Source organism: Astatotilapia calliptera, chromosome 8, assembly GCF_964374335.1.
Source record: "Astatotilapia calliptera chromosome 8, fAstCal68.1, whole genome shotgun sequence".
Lineage (NCBI taxonomy): Eukaryota > Metazoa > Chordata > Actinopteri > Cichliformes > Cichlidae > Astatotilapia > Astatotilapia calliptera.
The window spans coordinates 2,428,899-2,455,545 of record NC_137429.1 but is presented as its reverse complement, the minus strand read 5'-3'; the positions used below and the strand labels follow the sequence as shown (position 1 = coordinate 2,455,545).

The window sequence follows — 26,647 nt, the reverse complement described above, 5'->3', positions numbered from 1 at the left end:
ATAAAAGTAAATGGCCTGTATTTATATAGCGCTTTACTAGTCCCTAAGGACCCCAAAGCGCTTTACATATCCATTCACACACACATTCACACACTGGTGATGGCAAGCTACATTGTAGCCACAGCCACCGTGGGGCGTACTGACAGAGGCGAGGCTTCCGGACACTGGCGCCACCGGCCCTCTGACCACCACCAGTAGGCAACGGGTGAAGTGTCTTGCCCAAGGACACAACGACCGAGACTGTCCAAGCCGGGGCTCGAACCGGCAACCTTCCGATTAAAAGGCGAACTCCCAACTCTTGAGCCACGATCGCCCCATAAAATTAAAGTAAAGCAGACACATGAACCAGTTCAAATTATTCCAAATTTCTTTTAATAAATAGAGTACATGTTTTTAGAATCATGTTCACACTAAAAAGGGTCAAAAGAGCTCATCGTTATATCATTTTTCTTAGTAAGAACAAGGCAGGCACTTTAACCAGCTTATGGTGAACGGGGAACAACAGGAAGGAGGGCCGTGTGCGTGCACTCGCGCACACGTGTTTAAAAAAACTCAGTAAACAACATATATGTTTCATCACGGTAAATAATATCATCATAGAAACTAAAAGCACATCGAAACCGAAGAAAAAGAAACACCCACAACCAGAGCTCGCAGCCGGACGCCGAGAGGAACGAAAACCTGCCGCCGAGCGTTAGAGTCTCATTTACACGTCCAGTTTGGTTTCACGTCCCCACATCTTACAGCCAAAGACTGAAACAAATACGGCATCAGTTAGAAAGCAGTACAGCGGCGCGGATGTGCAGTGAGGGAGAGGACAGAAGCAACAGTCACACTTGGAGTCTGAACACAGCTTCAGCCAGACTCATTTTCTCTTTTGGATTTTAAAAAAATATGATAAATCTGGAAATGTGGCAAAGCAGCAACTGGACCGCAGATGGAAGGTTTCGGCTTTATTAATAAGAAATTAAATTCACTGCTGAAACTGGACAGAACTGAGATAAAGAGCGCTGTGCGATCTCACTAATTACAGCCGCTGCAGTTTCAACAGCCGAGCACGTTTTCAGTCCTGACGCCAGAGCAAAGATTCCCAACCGCAGGATTCAGAGGCGTAAACGTCTGAAGACTTAAACTCTGTGGACGCACAAAAGTCGACAAAGCCTCGGGTGCTTCAGGGTTATTTAGTAATCATGGTTGAATTTTAGGCTTATGTGCAAGTCTGAGGATCAGATAACATGAACAGGAATCAAAGTAAGAGGCACCGATTCACATCAAGCCATCTCAAGGCGCTTTAAGATAAAACCCAGACGATCAAACAATCCCCTACAAGCAAATAAACGGAGAGAAACTCGTTTTTGAACAGCTGGAGGCCTCCAACAGAGCCAGGAGAAGGACTTGACCTTGGATAAAAACAAAGGACAGCAGAAGCTTTCTGTTAAAGCCCATCTTAGATTTTTCACCTCCTTGATCAGGCTTCACTCGCTTAAAACAGGCCAGAGCGACGCGTTTTACCACCAGAGGCGCTTTTCTTTCTTTCAAAGCTGCACTGGAGTCTTGCTGATGTTTGGAGCACCTTGGCGGCTACTTAGCAAGCTAACTGGTAACGTGCTGGTGCTGAGAGACAAATAAAAAAGCTTGCTGGTTTGGAGATACCAGTTAGCATGCTGGAAAGAAGAAGTAACCTCACAGACGTTAGCAGCGTTCTCGAAGGACGGTGATGAGAAACTGAAATAAACCTTCACTGACTGCAGCTTTCAAATAAACTTCTTTGGTTAAATAAGCGCTTAAAAAAGGAGGTGGAAACGCTGCAAACAGAGGTCACGACACACTTGACAAACGGAAGTTCCATCATAGCCTAAATTTACCGGTTATTTGAATTCTTATTACAGTCATTCCGAAAGTGTGCGCCCCCTGGTGGACTCCAGAGGTGCTACAGTATGTACAGTCACATATTAATATAAATGTATTTCTTTATATAACAAGTGATTTAAAATTGCTAATATGACATGGCCAGTTAGTGATATCACTCATTACTCTGACCTGAATTTACTGCTCGGTGCTGAAGTTTCACACATTGGAGCCAATTTGATTTTTGTATTTTTTTTTTAAATATAATTTTTAAGCAAATACATCACTTGTATTTTGATTTTTGGTGAAGATTTAAGATTGGGCGTGCTCCATGTGAGTTTCCCGTCTTTAAACGGGCTGCAGCACACTTCACTTTGGGAATGCCTGCTTCATTAAAGAGCTTTAAATCTTCCATAGCAAACATGAAGCAGATGATTGTCTTTCATCGCAGAGGCTCTAAAGCACTGTAGTCGCGGTGACCAAATATGAAGTAAATGAACTAAAGCTGGAAGCTTAATCAAATCTATCGGGGGAGGCTTCTGCAGAGGCGTATTTCCTCTATTTTCCTTCAGACAAACAGCTATTATTTTATTCTCAAGGCTAGGCCGTCCTTCTGCATTTCAGGGATCAGAAGCCACCCAAAGTTTCTCAATGCGGGACTTTCCCTGCAGCAGGATCACCCGTGGCGGACACAGATGCCTGCATGACCCTGCTGCGTGACTTGTGTTCAGTGCTGTCTTATGAAAGAGACAGACCAGCATCTTTTCTAATCTAAGAAAATGACACATTTTTCCATCACTGACGACGGGAAATATTCAGTAAGCGTGACCTCTGGAAACCTGCTCATGAAAGCTGGCCGCTCAGCGACCTCTGCTCAGTGAATCTGGACCTCGAGCTTCTCTGCGCGAGTTTAAAATGAAAAACACCGAGATGTGGGATTAGTCAGTCTCTCAGTCAGTCTTCCATGCTGCTGGAAGCAAACACACAAACTTTGGTGCATCACAGGAAGTGAGAGTCGCGGCGCCACTGAAACGTGTAACAGCAAGCCGTGTTTGTCGTTTGCCTGGAGTGACAGACTGTAGGATACAAGGGAAGACAAGGAGAAGGGAAAACAGCGGAGGAAGGTCCCATCCCAAAAAAACAAAACAAAGAACTGGTCCCAGGAGGTTCAGCAGGACACGCAGAGTCTGACAGTGTGCACAAGTGTGTGTGTGTGTGTGTCCATTAGAGTTTGTCAGAACAGGGTTATGTGCACATCTTGATCCTCAGCCAGGAGGAGCTGGGACCCGGAGACGCCGCTGGGGCTTCCCCACGCCGGCTTGTCCTCCTCTTTCACTTTGAAGGCTGCAGCGTCTCCTGCAGGGACAGGCGGGAGCGCGCCGGGGGAAGGGGCACCATCACGGACTGGACCCCGCTCAGCCTCCAGGGGAGGAGGCCCAGGAAGTTGTCCCGATGGCGCGTGTCCAGAGCGAGGCTGAGCACTCTCTGGGGACTGCGAGTCTTGGGGTTCCTCATCGACTGGGAGGTAGAAGGTGGAGGTGGAAGGGGAGTGGTCACTGTGCTCCTGAGGAGACGGAGGGAAGAGAAGGAGGAGGTGAGGCAGAAGCGGTGACTATGAATGACAGATGGAGAGATGGATGGATGGAGGGCTCGGTGGGTGGATGGATGAGTGTGTGATGGAGATGGAAAAGAGGAAACGCTGTCAGAGTCATTCAGGCCCGAGCTTCCCATCAAGCTGCAGCTCAGCCACATTATTTTTCTTCCTCTACAGAAAACTGAAAGTCTAAACTAAAACTTTGCTGCTAAAAACTTGACGTTTCCTACATTTTCTTCAAAACAGCATTAAAACTAAAACTCCGTGTCTTTGTGTGACCACATGTCCTCGTCAGCTCCCTGGATTAAAGTAGACTAAACTCCTGAAACTGCTCTGGAAAGTATTGACATTAGACTCCTTGTGTTGGCTCAGGAAAATGTAAAGCTCGAGTCACAGAATCAGTGAAAACGTGGAGCTTACAGCCAATTTAATCGGAAACATCCGGATCAGGCTCTGTGAAACGAAAGCTGCTCGCTTGATATTAAAGATGCTCATCAGTCATCACCATCTTCTAATCCTTATTTTAGATTAGAATCAGACCTGATTGATCAGCCTGCATATTTAGGGTTCCCATTAAATACACAATAATCCCTATTGCTAGGCAAAAGTAGCAGACAGACAAGTGGCAGCAAAAGCAAAGAAGCTTCCTCAGTGTTATAATAATAATATTAGTTGTTATTAGGCAGTGCTTGGACAGTAAGCTTTCAGGGAGGGTGCAATGAACACTGTAAAAGATGATGATTAGTTACTCTAGCAATGATAGCTTACAGAGGTGAAGCCAAGGACGTTCTCTTTGATGATTTAACAGCACGGGCAGCCACATTAAAGCACCGTGACCTTCTTTTGCCACTTTAATGGAGAGAGGGGGTTCTAAACACTACAGTACCCACAATCCTCCAGCTGGCTAACCTGCTCTCAATGGACAAACAGTTACACACGAGTGAAATGCTGTGAGTTTAAACAAGGCTTCATGCAGATACAAGCAACACGTACGAATGGGTGGCGCCGCAGCCGCCAGGGAGCAGGGCGGGATCAAGCAGCAGGTGCAAAGAAGCTGAGGCATCGGGGCTTGGTGATTGGACGATGAGCAGCAGCAGGCGGAGGAGGAGGGACAGGAAGAAGGCGGCGGTGGGGCTCATTTGGGGAAGGTTAGTACGTCACTGTCACACCTTACTCTCTGTAAGGCAAACGCGCACACACACACACACACACACACACACACACACACACACACACACACACACACACGGAGGAAAAACAGAAAGACAAAGTGTTAGCGGGATAAAAAAGAGAGACTCGGGATGAGTTAGGCTCTTGTGGAGTCCTGCTGGGAGTCGGGAACGCTGTAAATCTGAATCAGGAGTGAAGAATGAAACAACGTGAAACCCTCAGAGATGATGGTGCAGGTGGTGCAGGATGATGTTCATGAGCGGGTGGAGCTGAAGTTTCTGCCTACACGAGAGCGTGTTGGATCAATAAAAGAAAGACAGAGAGACGAGCTGTGATGTGAGAGGATGGACGTGTTAATCCAAGGCAGTCGATGGAGGACCAGAGAGAAAAGTCAACGTGTTACGAGGAGGACGCTGCCAAAACAACAGTGTACGAAGAAATCGTCAGTGTCGATGTGGAGGAAGCATCTCAGCCTGTGAGCTACAGTTAAAGGTCAAAGGTCAGCTGATCAACTCAATTTCAGAGTTTTTTCCAGCTGCATCAAGCTGAGGGCAGCACGACTGTGACTGGACAACACTGTGGCACAAACCCATCCACAGGATATAAATATGTAAGGAAGACTGGAAATAATCTGATCATCTAGGTTGTTAATTTTTTTATCATGAGTTTAAGTTCAGTCTAATCTGGATGTGAATCATTCAGAAGGTCTGAAATGAAGCGTCAAACCCAAAAACCCTGAATTATTCCATAAAGTGTCTTCTTCATGAACAAAATGCATTTCGATGAAGGCAGAAAGAAAATCTGAACTTTCACTATTTAGAGCCATGAGTCACAAAGTGCAGGCTGTCACCCCCTGGTGGGCTTTAAGGGTACTGCACAAGGGTCTACATGGGTCATTTCCAATAAATTCAATTAAGTATTTAATTAGATTCAGATACCATAATCCTGTAGAATAAATCTTAAACATTTAGATTTGAACAAATGAAACAAGGCTATGGATTTAAAATCCCTTTTTTATTACTATTCTTACTTTTTCTAACCTGTTTTTGATACTGAACTAGTCTTATATCTTTTCATTAGCTGAAAAGAACTTAAATCAACAGAAGATCTGAATAAATCACATAAACAGGAAGGAAATACTTGATTTTTATGCTTCTGTGATAATCAGAGTTCTGACTAAAGGTTTGGGTGAGATCCAGGCATGAACTGTAAACTCTCAAACTCTGAATGTTTCTGAGACTCATCCAAACGCAAAAACTATCCAGCTGCACGTGCTGCAGGCTCCAGATGTGGCTACAAAGACCTGCTGCTTGAGCAACAGCTGGAGTGACTGTTCAGCCTGGCTGTAGCTTTAGGATGGATGAACACTACAGCGTCGACGCACAGAGAGCTCAGAGTGAGGAAGGACCACAACGCGTCTGTTGTGGTGCGCAGGGTGAAGGCTCGGTGAGGGGGAAGCTGTGGTGAATGGGTCGGAGTGCAGGGGTTGGGGGTAAAGGGCACGGGGGTCACATACGTGCTGCATTCACCGCTGCAGAATGGCGTATACCTCTGTATACAAGGACTGGACAGCCTTCTGGCCTGACGGATCTGAAAACAACAGTTTACAGCACAACTCAGTTACAGCGCGGAAGAGAGCTCCTATTCAAGCGAAGCCACACATCCACCCATCCATCCATCCATCCATCCATCCACCCATCTATCCGTCCATCCATCCACCCACACATCCGTCCATCCATCCACCCATCTATCCGTCCATCCATCCACCCACACATCCATCCATCCATCCATCCATCCATCCACCCATCCATCCATCCATCCATCTATCCGTCCATCCATCCACCCACATATCCGTCCATCCATCCACCCACACATCCACCCATCCATCCATCCATCCATCCATCCACCCATCCATCCATCCATCCATCCACCCATCTATCCGTCCATCCATCCACCCACATATCCGTCCAGCCATCCACCCACACATCCATCCAGCCATCCACCCACACATCCATCCAGCCATCCACCCACACATCCATCCAGCCATCCACCCACACATCCATCCATCCATCCATCCATCCACCCACCCATCTATCCATCCATCCATCCACCCACATATTTATCCAGCCATCCACCCACACATCCATCCAGCCATCCACCCACACATCCATCTATCCATCCATCCATCCATCCACCCACCCATCCATCCATCCATCCATCCACATATCCATCCATCCATCCATCCACCCACACATCCATCCATCCATCCATCCATCCATCCATCCATCCATCCATCCACCCACCCACCCACACATCCATCCATCCACCCACACATCCATCCATCCATCCATCCATCCACCCACCCACCCACCCACACATCCATCCATCCACCCACACATCCATCCATCCATCCATCCACCCACCCATCTATCCATCCATCCACCCAGCCAACCTGCTTTTATTTCTTGTGACAAACATCTGTGTGAGGTGTGATCCAGACATTCTGAGGACAGCTCAATTAAAAGTTGCTAATCCCCCTTCAGGGTCATGGTTACTGGAAGTTTAGGGCCAGTGAAAAGAGTGAGGAGTCTTTTGGAATTTTTTCCCAGAATTCTGAGAAAGAAATCCCCAAATTCCCCCATTTTTTTCAGCGGCTGTAATCCTCTTCCGGGCAGGTTCACACAGCTTCCAGCTCTGCTGCTGTTTGTGAAATCTGTGCTCGGACGTCCCGTTCTGAACACTTTGCACTGTGCAATCGGTGATTTCACCATCAGTCATGGACTTCTGCTTTGGTCGGCCTGAATTTCCTCTGATGGGGGGACCTCTGACTACAGCTGAGCAGTTTTCACTTGGAGTTAATAGTTTCCAAACTTAGTTATAGCTTCAGGCGAGGAGCGTTACCGGGAGAATGGCGGGTTTTTATAAGGTCTGATACACTGGAGCAGCAATCACAGATGCACAAGTACAAGAGGACATGACGGGACTTTCACAGAGAGATCTAAGATAACAGCTGTCCAGAGGTGCTTGTTGTCTAAGCTGTCTGTGGTCTGCTTCTTCCACCAGTTACAAGGGTAAAGATAACAATGTTGTTTTGCATCAGAAACCTTTAAAATGTCTGAAATCGACGTCTTTTAGAGCTTTTCCATAAACTGGTTTGTTTTTCTCTTACAAACCAGTTTGATTTCCACTCCAGCTGTCATCACTGGCAGAATCACCACTCCTCTTCATGTCAGTCTGGCATCTGGGTCTCATGTGAAACAATATTTCAGGTTTTGAACAAACTGTATCTGGTTAATATTGCAAGTTAAAATCAAAACTGGCTCTGAGTCAAAAAAGCCTCATTTGCTACAAAACAAGGAGGTGTCCTTTAAATCCTTCCAGGAGTTTACCGCTGCGTTAAGTTAAAAGACTTTAGCTTCAGACCGTGATCCAGGTTGGTTTCAGTAATGCAGACGAGCTTCGGTTTGAATGTTTATAGTTTTTTGTAGTTTGGGAAGGAAACTCTTTAGGTGTGTGTGTGTGTGTGTGTGTGTGTGTGTGTGTGTGTGTGTGTGTGTGTGTGTGTGTGTGTGTGTGTGTGTGTGTGTGTGTGTGTGAGAGCGAGAAAGATTTAACAGAAATGCACAAAAACACATGCATCAGTCACGGTCATCATCATCTGTGAAAGTGTCACAAAATCACGAGCAGGGTATTAAAATCACACACACACAAATGACTTCACACTCAGTCTCATCCCGAATGACAGATTTACAATTAAAATATTCCCACACTGGGTTAAGCACCCAAATCATCTGAAGATTGTTTTGTTAATAAAAATCTTTGAATTAATTAAAGAAATCTAATAAAGGTTTACAGAGTTATAGACCTCATTAAGCTGCTGCAGTGCTGTGTTTCTGCCACATGGTGGCACTGCTGCACTCGCTCATGCAGCCACATGTTGCTGCAGCGTGAAGTGAGCAGGAAGAAACACTTCATATCATTTTAAAGACCAATGAGAAGAAGGAATGCATCTTCAATTATGGCAGCATCTTTGTACCATCTTAGTTAAACTGAATTATTCATGTTCTAAAACTGCTACATGTGTCCTGCTAAATCAAACTCATCCTTTTCCATGTCACCTAAACCTCTTTTACCAAGTAGCTTCACCTGAGATGATACGTACAGTGTTAGCGGAGCGCCCGGGACCGCGCTGGGCCACGATGGCGCCTGAGATGGCCTTAATCCAGCTGTGCATGTCCTCTGGACTGTCAGCCTGACAGAGAGAAACACAGGAATGTAAATGAATGCACGCTATGATTCTAAACACGTACATATGACATAATACGGTGACTTTAACTCGATTAAACGAAGTCTTCCTGTCAGTAAATCACTCCTTCTCAGTAGTTGAGTTAGAAGAGTTGGAAAGAACAAAGACGACCAAATGTCCCATCAGTACATCCTCATCAGTATCTCATGTGGAGACAGCGGAGAGAGTAAATCCTTCAGAAGATGGAGGCGTGGAGCAATCATCCAAATGTTGAATCTAATTTACACTCATTTGGCTCAAAGCAGAACAGATGAGACAACGGTGCAGAAAGAGCTTCTCCTGACTGATGACCGCGTCCTCCTCATGCGTGTTACCTGTATGTAGAAGGTTCTTGAGCTGGTGACCATCTCGAACAGGTTGTCCCTCATCATGTGCTCGCTGGAGGACACAGAGGAGACGTTTTAGTGAACTTCCCCTGAATCAACCCAAACACAGAGCTGACAGGGAGGCTGACTGACCTCTGCTTGCACTCCTGCACTTTGTGGATCTCCTTCAGCGGGATGGCTCTCAGCGGCTCCCTCTCCTGAGACGACGGAGGAGAGGAAGTACATATCAAAAGCATATTTAGTGTCTGCGTTTGATTTCATTTAAATTTTGTGAGAAAAAAACCTCTGCTTAAATCTTTGCTGTGGTCAGTCGAGTGAACAAAACGTCAGTCGTCTCACAGCGATTGGAAACGCGACTCTAAGTCAGACGTTTAGATAGCCGACACAGCTCTGCAGCGCGGCGGCTTCACTGCAATCAAAGGACGACTCACGCCACGGCTGAGCTGACGAACTTTCATATTCACACTCTGTCAAACCACAGAAGGCAGTGAGCGGCATGCTTTTACACTGATCAGAGATCATCACCTCGGCTTACACCAACATACATACATAACATACGCAGCAAGGGTGTCAAACGTAAGGCCCAAGGGCCAGAACCGGCCCAGCGAAGACTCTAATCCGGCCCACTGCAATAAAATGTGAACGAGTGCATCAATTTTAGACTTTTAACTGTATTTTTGAATCAATAAAGACCTCGCCATGGACACTCATGGTGCACCAAGTAGTAAAATAATCGTTAAACAATTAAATGACAGAAAAGTTCCTCTTTTTCTACTATCCACTCTGCTACAGACGTTTTTGATTTTTTTACAGTGGCTCCAGGGTTAAAAAAAGGCCATGTGAGCAATGAGCTGCCAGAACATTGACTGTAATTTTACACATTTATCAGGTAGAAAACTGAGATGTATTGTTGAACCTGCACTTATATTTCATGTATTAAGACATTTCAGGGATTAAATGTTTGATGAAATGTCTTTACGCTGTCAGAAACACCACCTTCCCTGGTTTGGCCCAGTTAAGATCAAACTGGGGCGCACGTGACCACGATGGAAGATTAGTCTGACATCCCTGATGTGCAGCATCACCTGGCTTAACGAGCTGCCTATAATCAGCACTTGGCGACGCTAACTAAGTAAATCACCTATAAACGGTGCTCAGTGTGTGCTATTGCTGAAGGCTGGGGTTATTTGACTGTCAGATAGTTCGCCCGTGTGTCATTCGGATCAGCATCCATGAAGACACGCGTGTGCTGATGATATGCATGATCTAAATGCTTGATCGTGTCGGTCTGTATAACTCGCAGTCAGCGGCGATAGCATGCAAACAAATGTCCTCTGCAGCAGCTGCACTCACTCAGGACATGATTACACATAAAAAGGTGTGAACACTCAGCCAGACACACATATATGTACGCACACACACACACGGGGTGTGCCCATATATGTGCACAGACAGGCCGTAGTTAGGGCTAATCTGTCCACACGTAGATGACATGAGGAGGTATTCAGGACGCATGCCTCTGCATGTGGAGACACGCAGCAAGTTTTGCAACAAGCACAGATTTTTTTCACTCTCTTCTTCTTCAGTGTCTGTTTGGGAGCAACGTGATGCGTCTTTGAGCACTGATGTCACCGTGTTTGAGCTCTTCACCGTTTCCTCACCATGTCAGTTTTGTAGTAGTTGAGAGAATTTTCATCCAGGACGAAGTACCGCCTCTTCCAGTTCTTCATCTGAGAGGAAGAAGCAAAGCACGTTTCAAAGTTTCTGTTTAGCTGCTTTCTGTTTTATTTTGAAATACAGTTAGGTTAGTTCTACGCCTGCCACTTCCTTCTGTTTTCTAACATTTTTGTGCCGCACCTGTACATACGGTGTATTTATAAGGCACCAGACTGTATTCTTACTGTGGTTATTGTTCATTTTTGGAAAGAAATATTTTCTGTTAAAAAACATTATTTTAATATGGCAGGTAACTGCAGCGAAAGGTTTACTTTGTTTTTCTAAGATTGAAACCAGTGACAGAGTTATTTTCAAAGATTTTTCTCTTCTGAACATCGACTGTTGCTCATTAATAACACAAAAGTATTTTTATCTGATTACTGTGTGAGATTTTATCCAACCAAACGTGATGGTTCATTATGACGACACTGAATAACCCTGAGTGTGTGTGTGTGTCTCACCACAGCTCCTTGTTTCACACAGTATCCCGCTTTGATGATGGCCTGATCCTGCGCTCCTCTGGACAGGAAGTAGGGCATTTGATTCTGAGCCCGCTTTACGCCTCCACGATCAGCTCCATTGTGCCCCTCTCCCTGCTCCTTAAACACACACACACACACACACACACACACACACACACACACACACACACACACACACACACACACACACACACACACACACACACACACACACACACACACACACACACACTAGACTTCATCTGGATTCATTTTACGGGATTTTCTCACATATATAAAACACTGAAGTCTTAAAGTTTCAACTGATTTCTAAAGTCGTCCTCTGCTGAAGAGTTTGTGGACTTTTTACTTCCACACTGAGCCGTGTCCAGTCAGCACGTCCACACTTCATTTCTCCAATTCAAACTGCTCTGAACACTCGGTTTCACACAGTTTGTTTTTTTTTACTTCTGACACCCGGTGATGTCATCGAGAGGGGATACCCCTACCACGACACACCGGCCACCTGCCAGCCCATTGATCCAATCTTGCGTTTTGAGGGGCAGCCAATCAGAAGAAAGCTGAAAGACTTTAAGAGGGAGGAGCTAAACGTGTTGTTTTCACACAGAGGATGAACTGAGGGGCAGCATGAAAGCCCGGTGTAAAACAAATAAGGATTATTATGAACTCTGAATCATCCAAAGCTACTCTAAGAGAGTCCAAGAATAAAAATAAGACGACAGTCAGCGATGATATTTTTAATCCATGCATTCTTCCTGTTCTTGTCATTGTTTTCAATGATATATTACCCATAATGCAACTCCTCTGACTGGGGTCGCTAGTCTCAATCATAAACAAACGATGGATTACAAAGATTTTGCAGTTTTACTTCCTAAAACCGGCGTAACAATCACAGATGTGCAAAACTGTCAGAGGTCCCCTTTAACAAATAAAAACAAACCTCAGCTATCAGCAGCTAAATGTCGATGCGCGTTCCCCTCGATATTTTTAAAACCTCCGACTCATAATTAAACCAGCCTTAACTCGCCTGTGTTCCTGCGAGCTGACTCATATTTGCAGCTGCATACCAGCACAGGCAGGACCGGACCTGCCGAGCTGCTCCTGCCGCTCGCAGCTGTGAGCGTTACCTGAGTGGCCGTGATGATGGGGACTCCTCCGATGATCTCAGTTTTGTAGGAGACCTGTTTCACGGTTCCAAGCAGCTCCTGGGGAGTCTCTGCGTGGGTGTTGTGGCCCTCGCCAGGCTTTGGCACCTGAAAACAGAGCAAAAAGGCTCCACATCTCACTATTTTTAAGAGCGTGGGCTTTATTTCACCTTTTTTCTTAACTCTCTGAATGTTATTTATCATAGGAATTGACATTACATTAGCAATGCTAATTAAATAGAGATAAAAGCTATTAGGATCAGTTATTGGCTTTGGTCTTAAAGAGTGACGATGGTTATTTTCACACCTTGAACTGGAGCAGAGGTCTGAGTCTGACAGGAAGCTCATTCTGCAACCAGCATGTTACATATGTACCATTCCTTTAAAGGAGAGGTGCTCACAGCTTAAAATAACAAGCAGACACCAGAAATTAACTTTAAAATCATTGCTGTTTTAGACTCCTTCCTGGACTCTGATAGATGGAAAAGGAATAAACGATAAAAGGATGGGTGGTGTGAATCTGCCACTCCCAGCTAATCATTTTTCAGTAAGCAGTGTTACTGCTGTGATGGGTATTACTTTTCCCACTATGCTCCCTCCACCCCTGTGATTTAATAACCTCGACTTTGTAGTTTAGCAGCCAATACTGTAACACCCTGCGTGTTAAGGCACTAAAGCCTCACAGGAAACATGACATTACACGTACAGGTGGTCTAAACTGTATGAGGACTGACCTGGTGACTAGTTATAGAGCTGTTGTTAGCCTAGTATAAGCACATCAGCACAGGGAAGACATGACGAGGATCGCTCTCAGTAGAAGCAGAGGTAAACACTGAAAACAGACTTCAGACTTCAGCCAGAGCGTCTGAGGTTATCCATCCACAGCATGGCGTCGGTCAGCCTATTCTAGCTGCTACTGAGACTGCACATAGTGGCATGACATCTGCTGGTGAAAACCACACTGTGGTGTAGTTTTGGCAGCAAGTGCGCCTTTCTGCTTAGCAGCCGGCTAATGCAGTAATCTAATGCAGGTGGCCTGCTGGGTTTTAGCGTGTACGACTGTCAGTTTTTACCACCAAAACTCGAAAGTCAAAATCAGGAGCAAAGTGATTTCAGTGGTTTTTAACATCTCCTGTGCTGACGTGGATGTACTCCGGAGAATAGCCCAAGGACCTTAGCGCTGGTATAAATGGTACAGAGCTGTGGCGATGTCACTGTTTGCACATAACCCGACCAATGCTGCGAGTCCTTTAGTGAGGCTAATGCACTTGCTGTTGTCGCCCTTGCAAAGGATGGTGCACACAAAAAGGAAAATGGCATCTGCTGACACAAGCGATGTCTCGGTGTCATTTCAGCTGGCCGTGCATCTCTACAGGACCCTCCATTTGCAACCCAACAGATTTTTGCCCGCCTGCTCAACTCAGCAGCGGCCAGCGCAGCACGTGCGTCGATATCGGCGCACGAGTTCGGAGATTCCTTGATTATAGAGAGGCAGGGAGTTTGAAAAGGTGAAAGTGTGCACAGAAAACTTGTCAGCTGACTGCAGACCACAGCAGCTGCAGGTGGCTTTAATGCTGCTGTGTCTTTACACGCTGCTACGCCTGCACTGATCTTTATCACAGTGGCCTGAAGACAGAGTGTGTGTGTGTGTGTGTGTGTGTGTGTGTGTGTGTGTGTGTGTGTTGCTCACAGTAATCTTGATGGCATTGTTGAGAACACTGATCCATTCTACCAAATCCTGCTGGTCGTTGGCCTGTAGGTAAAACTTCCTCATTCCTGCATTTATAACTGTGAACGAATGAGAGGGAGAGAGAGGAATGTGTAAGGCTCGAAAGCACAAGAGGAAGAAGAGAAACGAGCTCCATGGGTATCTAAAAATATCGTCTTATTTCTGTTTCAGAGCCAGAGGATGTGTGTGTGCCATTATCCCATCCAGATGCAAATACACACACAGAGGTCAGGTCTTTGTCATTGTACAGTTTCCTCCTATTGAGTGACAAAGGCCTACTGTTTGACAGCAGAGGAACAACAAGTAGCAAGGGACAAAAGAGAGGAAATAAACCGCACAGATGAGGAAAAGAGGGAGGAAGGGAGTGAGAAAGAAAAGAGGTAGGGCAGAACGACGAGGAAGGAAGGAAACAAGGAAGGATTGAGGACAAAGGAGACTGGGAAGGAAGTGAGGAAGGAGTGGGGTCTGAGGGCTCTGTGCAGGCCGGTTGTGTTCTCGTACACAGCTGTTTGCACACAGGTACATTGTGATGTTGAAACAGGAAAGGGACAATCTGCTGCCACAAAGTTACAAGCATGCTATTGTTTAAAACGTCAGCGTGTTGGAGCACCGATAGTTCCTCTCACTGGAAACAAAGCCACACACAAACAGGTCAAAAGCAAAGCAAAGAGAAATGTATGTGGCCAGAGTCACTACGCAGGTAAAGAGGAAGGAGGCAGAGAGACGCAGTGCAGGGTGAGAGGGAATAAAGATGAACTTACCAAAGCAGAACTCTGCCTTTGGTCTTTGTTTGGTGGCATCATTGACCTTAGCGAGAGAGAAGAGTAAAGGGTGAATGTGTCAGCACCAAAAACATGAACCCACTCATCTGTGATAATTCTATGCTGCTAATGGCAGAGTACGGGACGGATAAATCCTGGCACCGCTGTCATTTAGCCGATGTAAGGTGGACTTGTGGCTGGGACAAGACGAATGTGGCCTACAGAAAACCACACATTTGGGAAAAACTCAGGAAAACGACATCCATCCATCCATTCGCTTCCGCCTATCCTTTTCAGGGTCGCGGGGGGCGCTGGAGCCTATCCCAGCTGTCATAGGGCGAAAGGCGGGGTGCACCCTGGACAGGTCGCCAGTCTGTCGCAGGGCCAACACACAGGGACAGACAACCATTCACACTCACATTCACAGCTAGTGGCAATTTGGATTATCCAATTAACCTATCCCCACAAACTGCATGTCTTTGGACGGTGGGAGGAAGCCAGAGAGAACCCACGCAAACACGGGGAGAACATGCAAACTCCACACAGAAAGACCCCGGCCTGATGGTGGAATTGAACTCAGGACCTTCTTGCTGTGAGGCAACAGTGCTAACCACCGTGCCACCGTGCTGCAAACGACATATCATACTATAAAGATGCTACACTCACAGCAGTGGTCTGAATCTTAGCTGTCAGACTCCAGTTTGTTCATGTAAATGGAGAGTTCACACGCTGAGGTTAATTATGGAGTTCCACAGGGTTCAGTGCTGGGACCAGTTCTGTTTACATTATACATGCTTCCCTTCAGCAGTATTATTACAAAGCACAGAAAACATTTTCACTTCTATGCCCATCTTAGAATAAGGTTTAACTTCCTGCTTCAAAATTCATATAAAAATGTGGTATCTAAACAGATGCTAACTCTGGATGGCATTACCTCGGCCTCCAGTAACACTTTGAGGAATCTCGGCGTTGTCCTTCAATGCACATATTGAAAAAACTGTAGGCTTGCTTTCTTGTATTTGTGCAACATCTCTAAAATTAGAAAAGTCCAATTTATTATTAATCGCTGGCTCTCTTCCACAGTGTATCGTCTGTCCTGTCTCCCTCACCTCACCCCCAACTGGTCGTGGCAGATGGCCGCCTCTCCCTGAGCCCTGTTCCTCTGGAGGTTTCTTCCTGTTCTGAAGCATCTATTTACTGTGTGACTTTCAAATGAATTTCTGAATTTATTCGGTTGTTATGATATAACATTTCATTTTTTTGAGTTTAAAATCCGGCTGACGCCACAGGAATTCGACAGGCTTTAGGATAGAGTCATGAAAAGGAAGAGGCGATAATCCAGCAGATGTTCTGTTCAGTCTACAGCTGGTACCAAGAGAAATCACACGGCAAAATAACAACGGATTTTACAGATTTAAGCACGTTTGTACGCACAGAGAGTGCAGGTGAAACGGTGTGTGTGGAAGAGTGAGGACTAACCTTGGAGATGTAGGAAAGATTGAGAGAGCCCACATTTCCTGCACCTTTGGGCAGATTCTGAAGAGAAAAAGCACAAATGTACACAAATGTATAAGCATCAGCCATTCGTGATTGCATCGAGAAGACGTAGAACTAACAGAAGTGAACAAGGTCGTAGCGCTAGCATCACTGCTGCCTGCTATGATGGAAATCAACAACAGTATTTCCTGCGTTTATTTACAGATTTCACAACATGATATTTAAAAACATTAATTATTCTTTTTCTTAAATTTATGATCTTAAGAAGAGTTTGCTTTTTTCCCCTTTCAGTAATGTTCAGTAAAAATGACAAAATAATGTAAAAGACGATGATGTGGAGTCATAAGAGAGCTTAACTTCATCCAAAGAGTCAGATATGAATAAAAAAAATGGTCAGAACTGGTTTCAGTCTTCTCTGATCTCACAATACTTGTTATAAACATCTATGTGGGAAGATCATCTGGAAAATACCAAAGCTCTGTGCGCTGGCAGTCCGACCAGCTTTCTGCATGAGGATGCGACGAGTTTTAGAAATTCCCCAACAGTAGGAAATCTCAGTGCTATCGCTAACCTGTTTCTGTTCTGGTTCCCGTTTGTCTGCTTGGTTTCATGCAGAGGTGAGACTACTCAATCAGATTTCAGATTTGAACAGTGAAGCCAAGGAGGAAGTGCCCTAATCCTGCATTCTTTCTAAAGTAACCGTTGCTTAACAAAACCCTTTAATGAAGTATAAGGTGCAGAAAAGCCAAAGTGTAACGTCCTCATATGAGGGGGGAGGGTCTCAGGGGGCTGTACGGCTCCAGCGCCTCTGAAAAACACATCAGTGGTGTGATTCACGTGTCTGACATGTCCCTTCATCACAATGAGCTCGCACACAGAGGAGTTCATTTTGACTCACTCCCACACACACCATCCTGCTGCACAGCAGAGTGTGAAAGTGAATTAAAATGTATTCCCCGGTGCAACAGCGTCTACTTCCTCCTGTTGCAAAAAAGCAGTGGGCTTCAGAGTCACGGGCAGAGACGTCTGCAGCACCTTTTCAGGTAGTAGAAAAATGCAGAACAATACGAGAGCCGAGCTTCATGGTGTCAGCGCACGACAACAGAAAAATGCTGCTGTAGCATAAAGACTTTGATGCTTCATGCAGCTGATTCTTAAGGTGCATCTAAAATATGAGCTGTGCAACAATGTGATGGATTACATCCCTGAAGCGATTCAAGTCCCTGCATGATGATTTTCACGAGCTGTTTATTGCCACTTGGAGGTAAGAAAACCAAAGTCAATACCTGTAATGGCTTCTGAACTTCAAAATAAAAGGCCTACATTTATGTTCTTACTACACACCCCAAGACATCATGACCCAGACCTCAGATGAAAACACCTATAAAAACAGTTTCTTTTCAGATGATAAAGATGTTTTCAGCTCATAAACAGCCTTACCTGGGGGTTATCCATGTACCACAGCAGGCTGCCCTGCTCAGTGTCCAGGATGAAGTAACGGCGCAAGAACCTGCCGCTGTTCTCATTCTCCTCGATGTCCAGGAAGCCGCAGAAGCGATTCTGTCGGTCCACGTAAGGCATCGCAACCCCGACCAGCTCAGCCCGCTCTGGGGCATCACAGGAACTCTGCACACACATTTAGACACAAGTGTCAAGGCAGGTTAAAGGTGCTAGGTTTGGAATTTATGACTGATCTATGGCTGATCTATGACTAGTGAACAATGCACATTTCTTTACACTGCTGACTCAGTACAGACATACGGGTCTAATTAACAGTGGTTGGCAGCTTGGGTGTTTTTCTGTTTTTACAAAGTCTGTTGCTTTTCTGTTTTATCTTATTGCTAAACTTGTATCCCAAAAACATGTAGAGAAAGTGAAACAAGTGAAAGTTTGTGTTCCATTTTTCCAGTAAGGATGGGAAGACTGGTTTGCCTGCCAGATCTGGTTTTTCGTGACGTCCAGCTTCCAGTTTGCAGCTGAGTAGGTAAAAACTGACAGGAATGAGAATTAGCAAGTCTGACGTCACTCTGTAGTGGGAAGGAGTTGCTGCTTTAGGTGGAGGAGTTCAAGTATCTTGGGTTCCTGTTTGTGAGTGGGTGCTGCAGAGCTCAGTCCTTCAGCAGGAACTCATGGAGAGCTGCAACTCCTCCACAATAAAAGGAGCCAATTAAGTTGGTTTGGCCTGGTTCTGGAGGAGGTCTCTTCCTTCTAAAGGGGAGTTTTTTCTTTCTACTTTTGCCAAGTGCTTGCACATTTGGGGCGTTCTCATTTTTTCTTCTTCTTTGTATTACTGCATCGTCTTTACCTTTCCACATAAACTGCTCTCTCTGTGCACTCTCTGTCCCCAAAGTTTTTTTAATGTTTCTGAAGGGTCACTCTTCCAGTGGGAGTGGACTTTACTGGACTGCATGTTTCACCTGCTTTTAACTGTAACCTCAAAGTTTAATTTTAAATAAAAAACAATTACAGCAATTTACTGCCGGCTGCTAAGATTCATGTCTTTCAAAAGCCTCAGTCCCCTCCGAGTTTCTACTGGCAGGTAAGTCGCTGAAACGCCTGCAGCCTTTTCATAGCTAATGAAGCCCAGCATGAAGTTTTCCAGATAAGGAAGATAATACTAATCCAACCTTCACTTTCAGAATCTACTTTTTCTTCACCAGTTTCCTTCATGCATAGTGCATACCACTGTCTTTAAGTAGGGGAAACATGAACGCTCATTCCTGTGCAGAATCCTTTGTGCACCGGATTCCTTTCATACATAAATGACAGTTTTCTTCACATCAAATACACAACGTGTCATTGAAACATGCAGATGTAAAGTGTGGTTTGTCACACTAAAAACTTTCAGGCACGCACACACACACACACACACACACACACACACACACACACACCCTTGTCTTTCCATTACTTCAGAGGACATTCGATTGATTTACATTCAACAGACTTAACCTTAACTCTACTAATCCTAATCCAACCCTTACCCTAATGCTGCCAGGACTTCAGGATGAAAATTAATGATTTACATTACAGGGACTTGTCTTTTGTTTCCATAGAGGCTATGCAAACAGATTCATGCCGTGACAATATGAGTAACACACACACACACACACACACACACACACACACACACACACACACACACACCCTAAGAGGTAAAAGACTATTGTTTTCCATTTCCAGCTCTGTGATTTACTCTCACACTGCAATGCCAGAATCAACATGTCTGCTGAAATCAATCATACAGACATTTATGTTGTGTCTTCACCCCAGAGCGGCTTCAAACCTCACCATGTATCAACATTTTCAATGACTGGTTTAATTGCCTTGAATGTCTGGTCCAAACTGAACTTCAACTTTGCTCCAGCCATCAGGAGTAACGAGATTTTTGCATTTCACGTTTCTTATGTCATGTCCAGCTTTGCTCAATTTTCCTTTAAAGCAGGAGGAAAAGCCAAACGTGTTCCCTTTCTTTCCAATTGCTGCCTGAGCATTTTGGCCAACAAAGAGTTTTAACACCCAGATTCAAGTTCAGATACCTGCAAAATTCTAGTTTAGCTACTCCCACGGGTGTTACAATAAATACATATTATAAACATATTCTCACATTCCCAAGAAAAGGGAATATACAACATTAAGCCAAGTTACAATTACAATTAAATTATCTAATTGGTTTCCATCTGAAGATGATATATCTGACTTAAGTATTTCTAAAAAAAACACTAAACACGCAGTTCTGCTTTAACTTTGGACGTAAACAAAGATGAAAACTAACCTGCAGCACTTGAAAGGTTAGTGATGCCTGGTGACCTACAGAGCTATGGTTAGGCTAATATTCACATGTTAGCATCTAAAAAGCAGATAACACAGATGGATGTTGAGAAAAAAAGATGTTAACGACCCACAAAAAACTCTCTAAACATAGTCCAACTGCTAACTTAATTTAGTACTTGAGTAAACATTTTCCTGAAGAGTTTAAGGCTTCAATCGCTACAACAATGATGTTCGTTTTGTCATTTCTGCAGACTTAAACAGGCAATAAGGCCGGGCATGCTTCAGGGGACCGACCCCCAGATGGTGTCCAAGGAACAATGGTGTGACTTCAGACAAGAGTAGGTGAGCCTTGAATTTTTTGACAGCCATATATCACATGCTGTATTCTGCATAATGTACTGTACTGTATCAGTACTTTATACACAGTCACTTCCCCTAAAATACTGCTTTAAAAAATGTGTGTCAAAGGAAAACCACAGCCCATTCCCATTATTGCACAATGGTGGGAATTATTAGAACATAACACATCAAAGGCCCTGATTGACAATAAAAGGGAAATAGATCATTTTCTTAAATGGAAAACTGCAATTTGCCAGTGCAGCTAACAAAGCGACTGACTAAGAAGTGGGGGGAAAGCTAAAGCTACTGGAAGCTGGAGTGGGGATGTCAGTCATTTTCAGAGTGTGTTATCTGGGTAATGCTAACATAGCGCCGAACAAACTAAACAGCCAGTCTGAAAACAAACATTCCCTCTGAGACAAACTTGGTCTAGTCAAGTCTGAAGCAGACGCTGCAGGACTGGTCCACTGAGCTGTGTCTGATAAGACGTCGGAGGCAACCTTTATGCTAATGTGTTGGCATAAAAGAGTCGTGCACGGTCAAGAAACCACAAAAGACAATCAAAAGAACAACTGATGGCACGCTAGATGACTCTGATGTTATTTTGAGCAGAAAACAGGTGTGGCTTCAAATTAGGGCAGACAGTTTGCTGTGGCTTGTGCACAAAAAGCCTGAAAACCACTGCTTCAGGGTGTGACTACCCTGTCGCTGACGAGTCACCGCTGTAAGAGTGTGCAATTTCCTCAGTGTCTCAGGCACACCCACCCATCATGGGATGAGTAAAATTTGGTCCGTAAAAGCAGACTTTAAGCCAAAAAAACAGCAGAAGCAGGTTAGAAGTTTCACAGGGAGGCGGCTCGCTGTCACAGAGCTCGACTTTGTGGTTTTCATTTTCAATTTCAAAGTGAAAAAATCCTGTTGGAACAGTTCAGAGCACCGCCGAAGGATGAATATATCTTACACCTGATTTCATGCCTTTAGATTTCTTCAACTTTCTTTAAATTTGGTGAAAATGCCTAAACAATGACAAACTTGTATGAATATTAGTTTAATGTACACGGTTGACAGTGAGGTGATGCTACAGTTTTAAGGGGGAATGAATCTTGAATGATCTTACAGTTTTAAGATCTCTATTGACTTAGAGATCAATAGAAAACATGAAGCCATGAGAGTTTTAGAATAGCACAAAAATCAGAAAAACAACTAAAAATTAGCTTTTTTTCCACTTTAACCTTTTGTTTGATTAAAGGAAAATAACATAACGCAGGAGTTGCTGAAAGACAGAAAGCTAGCAAAGGTACGGGAATGCAAATTTAGAACACAATAAGTGTGAATGAATGTTAGCAATGCAAGTCCATCCATTCATTTTCTTCCACCTACCCTGGTCTGAGTTGTACAGCAGATAAGTGGCAGACACTCATAAGGTTCTCTTTCTAAAAAAGTCTCTAAGAGCTTCATACTGTTGCCTTTCCTTCCTCAGCTAACAGGGGAAGTATTGGTGTCACCAGTTAGGACTGTTTGGATGAGTGTTAAAAAACACAAACGCAGTTCCTCGAATTTTCACTTTGAATTACTTGAGCAAAAAAAGATTTGGGTTATTTTTGGAAATGTGCAAATATTCAGCACACGAGTAGAGAAGGAGTAAAACAAACTGGGATCAGGTAAAAGAAACGGCTCAGTGCAAAAGTCTCGAGACACCCCTCATGCTTCTTACAATGTCTTCAGCCATCTGTGAAACACAGTGAAGGCTCTGTAACAGTTTGACGGCAGCTTTGTCAAAACTGATGGAATTATGTAATCCCATTACTGGAACTGAAGAGCTCTGAATGTTCTTGGAGAAGCCTGGGGAGATATTCCCGAAGACTACTTAAAGAAGGGACAATAAAGCCGCCTCAGAGAGTTCAGACTGTGTTAAATAATAAAAGAGGTCATACCACATGTTGACTTTCACTTGTCATTCATTCATGCAAGCTCTCAAATTCAACAATGGCAGATGCAAAGCTTCAAAACCATAATCCACAGACCAGTAAGTGATGTCACGGTGGCTATTTTAAGTCCACGGTTTTTCCGGCTCAGCAGCTCCTCAGTGATTGAAATCTTAAACACCAAAAAACCCAGTGACACTCAGGTAACTCCCCCTTCGTTCGTTAAACTAGCACAAATTACAGAGAATTAATTGTTCTGTGTTAAATCTGTGTTGTACTCTGAAACCCTACACTGTAAATAGAAATATAAGCAGATGATGCATCTCCATCGAATTATTCCACTGTCCAAACTACTAGAAGAGAATGGATCGACTTGAAGGCAGCAATTCTACCACCAACTAGTGTTTTGGTGCCAACACAGCTTTTCCTTTCTTATTATTTTGCATATTTATAACTACATAGTAAGTATTGGGCGATCGTGGCTCAGGAGTTGTCAGTTCATCTTGTGATCGGAAGGTTGCCGGTTCGAGCCCCGGCTCGGACAGTCTCGGTCGTTGTGTCCTTGGGCAAGACACTTCAACTACCGCCTACTGGTGTTGGCAGAGGGGCCGATGGCGCGATATGGCAGCCTCGCCTCTGTCAGTCTGCCCCAGGGCAGCTGTGGCTACACCTGTAGCCTCCACCAGTGTGTGAATGTGAGAGAAAAGGGCTATATAAATGCAATCCATTATGATTATTATTATTATTATTATTATTGGAGCTATTTGCTTAACAGTATTCACATTTATAAGGTCTACAACTGAAAATTATTAAGCCCCTAATGATGATTGTCGTAAAAAAAGAGTGTGCAACACCCTCGGCCTCAGCTAGCTGTCTATGGTTACCCTTGTGACAAAGTAATTAGCTCGCTCTGAATTAGCAGGTAGATTTGTTAGCTAAGCGTTTCTTATTAATTAATAAAATACTGATATTTGGTGTCCCTGTATTGATACTATAGCTGTGTTCTATATGACAGGAAGAGCAAACAGTACTGATGGAGGTTAAACAGCAGCTTTAAAATCCTGACCCAAGATTCTTTTTTAAATCCTCCACAACGATATTTTTCACTTTCAGTTTTACGACGTGCAGAAGGCTTTCTGTTGAGATCACAAGGTTGATGTACTGTTACTGTAAACTTGTTAAGAAGTTACATTCAACTGCTACTTCAAGTTCTCAGGGGAAAACACGGCTATTCTCTTGTTCTCACATCTGACTGATGATGTCACAGTACATACTGCTGACCTGATGACCCCTAACTTTGACTTTAAAACTTCTGTGCTTATATAGGACTATAATTTTTGATTAAGCAACAGAATAGACTAGAATGAATGTTTTTGTCATCGTACAGGTGTACAATGAACATCTGCCCGAGTGATGCATTCAAATACGGCACATCAAATAAAAACTTTATACAGACCCTACAAAGACTTCCTTTATGAAACAAATAAAATACATGTATAAATAAAAGAATGTAATAATTTAAAGTAAAGGGAAAATAAAAAGTATAAATTAAAATACACACAAAGGAAGGACAAGAAGTGCACTCGATTGGACACTCTTATCGATATTCCACAGAAAGCTCTGAGTCTAAATACTCGTTTCACGACCTGAACAATTATTCAGAACAAAAAATTATTCACTTCTTCTCGTGTAAGAACATTTGCATGAAGCCACAGGGCAGCACGTAAGCCTAAAAATACCTCCTAATCTTTTTAATACTAATTTTCTACATTGTATTTATTTCAGATCAGGTATTCTGATTTCCTCTGGGCCTTCAATATATAATAACTTGTTTATCAAAAAAGATGGAAAAACTAAAACAAACAAAACAGCCAAAATGAGCTGAAATCAAACAAATAGTAAAACAAGAAACTAAAGTAAATTAAACATTAATAAAGTTAAAGACAGAAAAAGGAAAAATAAAACATAAAGGACAAAATAAATCTGAAAACACGATGTAAGAGCTGAATAACATAAGTAGCACAAATATTAAAAATCAAGTACACTAATATATAAGTAGTGTTCTTGGTCCCTGTGCCACCCTATGAGAATCCTACAGTCGCTCCTGGTAATATATGAACCTTTTACAGACAAAGCTGAATAAACCCTGATTTTACAGCTCTTTCACCTCATGAATCAGATCAACCTGGATCAGTTAAGGTGTTTCTGCTGTGAATCCGCTGCTTTTCATTTCCCGTGTTTGGTACAGATATAATACTCACGGTGGTAAATATACCTATTAAACTGTCACCAGTGCTCAATTCATCCCCGTGGAGCTCAAACTGTAGTCACAGGCCTAAAAACATCGACCCATTTCCTCTCCCGCCTACATTAACCGTCTCTCCGACAGCCTGTGGCCCTGAACCAGGCCGCTGCTGCCCGGGTAAACCATCCCTACAAACACGGTCTGACCGTCTGGAGGCAGGAAAAGCGACGGATTTCAGGTTTACTTACACAGTCCGGCTCAGTCCGAGTCCAGTGTGGCAGCTGTCCGGCACCAGCGTCAAGTTAAACCACAATAAACCCACACTGCTTCCGCTTACAGCCTTTAGAAATAAAAGCTTCTGCTGACGACCGCGTTACGTCCGTCTGGACTTCAAAATAAAGTAAATAAAGTAAATAAAGTAAATAAAGTAAATAAAGTAAACGTTTGCTTCAATTTTCTTTCTTTTGTCTGAGAATAATTTTGCTCTCTTTTTAAATTGAGCCTTTCCTACTCGATTGTATGGGATTACATTCAGTTTTATTATCTAAACTTAAATTCTTAAATTATTATTATTATTATTTTTTAAAACTGATGAGATATTTTATTTTGTAATTGTGTTTTATTGCCTTTTTATTAATTTTTTGTTACTGTTTTCTTCACTGTTTTAGTTCCTGTAACACAGACAGCTGATGTCATCTTACCTCATTGAAAACCTTGATGATGAGTTTAATGCACAAAGTTTAAATGAAACAATTTTTCTAATTTATGGGGGAAATGTATTTTATGTAAAGGGTGCTAATGGGGAGGCTAATTCATGTTTTCCTAGTTTACAGTGATTATGGGGGAAAATCTGCTCAAACACTGTTTTGCCAAATGTCAAATTTCTGCTGTAAAGAAGAAAAACCTTACACTATGTCATATTTTATTCACATTTATTTTTGAAATAGCAATACAGTCCAAGACAGACAAGTGAATGAATCAACATAGGTCTACATTCCTTTCTTTATTAAAATTTTCACATATTGTTTCCAGTGCTCATAATTCATAGAAACATATAAATGTAGTCCGAATTTTGTCTGAATGGTCACATTTCTGCTTTTATTTTGAAGGGAGCATAGATGTGACACATTCCTACTGTTGGCAGCTTGATCATGTTGCAGATTTCCAGCCAATCAACTGAGATGAAGTTTTTTTCCCTCCTCGTCTCTCGCTCTCTTTGCAAAGGATTATGGTAGATGCACAGAAACAATAACAGAGCTGTAAGCACGGAGGCCTGTGCAGCAGGATGTCAGCAGGTCAGCTGAAGGACAGCGAGCACAGAGTCTGCGACGTGCTTAAGGGGGGCTCTTCAGCAGGACGTATTTATCCAGATCTATGTGCACAAGGAAACGTTTCAAGCTGTGATATTACAATCCTGAGGCCTGGAACTAATGACTGTTTGTTTTAATGTTTTATGTTACTGCAAACATCCAAAGTAAATGCATACCCCACATGATCTGGTATACCATTTCATACACAACCAGGGGACTTCCCAGAGCCCGCGACTGGCCTTAAGTGTGTGTGGGTGTTGTTTCATTTGTTTGCTCGTGTGGATAGTCTCTTTGTGAGGACGATGAGGAGGAGGAAGAAAACAAAACCAACACACACACACACACACAGGACGGAGCCGAATAAACAGGTGGGCGAACAAACGTGCAAACACACACAGGCAGGCGGTGTTTACAGTCACCTCTCTCAGACCTGATTGTCTTCATTTGTCTAAACTAAAGGCTGCGAGCACTTCTAATAAA

The 26,647-nt window shown here is 43.6% G+C and overlaps 1 protein-coding gene across 8 annotated transcripts; it reads right to left on the bottom strand.

Annotated features, from left to right (window-relative positions):
• Positions 1 to 349: 349 nt before the first annotated feature.
• plekha1b (pleckstrin homology domain containing, family A (phosphoinositide binding specific) member 1b) lies at positions 350 to 25,211 on the bottom strand. 8 transcript variants are annotated; one of them, XM_026177835.2, is made up of 13 exons: positions 25,106 to 25,211; positions 18,015 to 18,200; positions 16,557 to 16,613; positions 15,078 to 15,123; positions 14,278 to 14,375; positions 12,570 to 12,695; positions 11,422 to 11,559; positions 10,906 to 10,974; positions 9,377 to 9,441; positions 9,233 to 9,296; positions 8,775 to 8,864; positions 6,129 to 6,202; positions 350 to 3,412 (listed from the first exon to the last, which is right to left on the bottom strand). In XM_026177835.2, the coding sequence occupies exons 2-13, from the start codon at positions 18,153 to 18,155 to the stop codon at positions 3,181 to 3,183; spliced, it is 1,200 nt and encodes a 399-aa protein (XP_026033620.1). In that variant the 5' UTR covers positions 18,156 to 18,200; positions 25,106 to 25,211; the 3' UTR covers positions 350 to 3,180. The 8 variants fall into 8 exon arrangements, 7 of the variants coding, with proteins under 7 accessions (XP_026033620.1, XP_080161094.1, XP_026033621.1 ...); XM_080304968.1 differs by having other exon boundaries at positions 6,162 to 6,202; XM_026177836.2 differs by having other exon boundaries at positions 11,422 to 11,553.
• Positions 25,212 to 26,647: the final 1,436 nt, after the last annotated feature.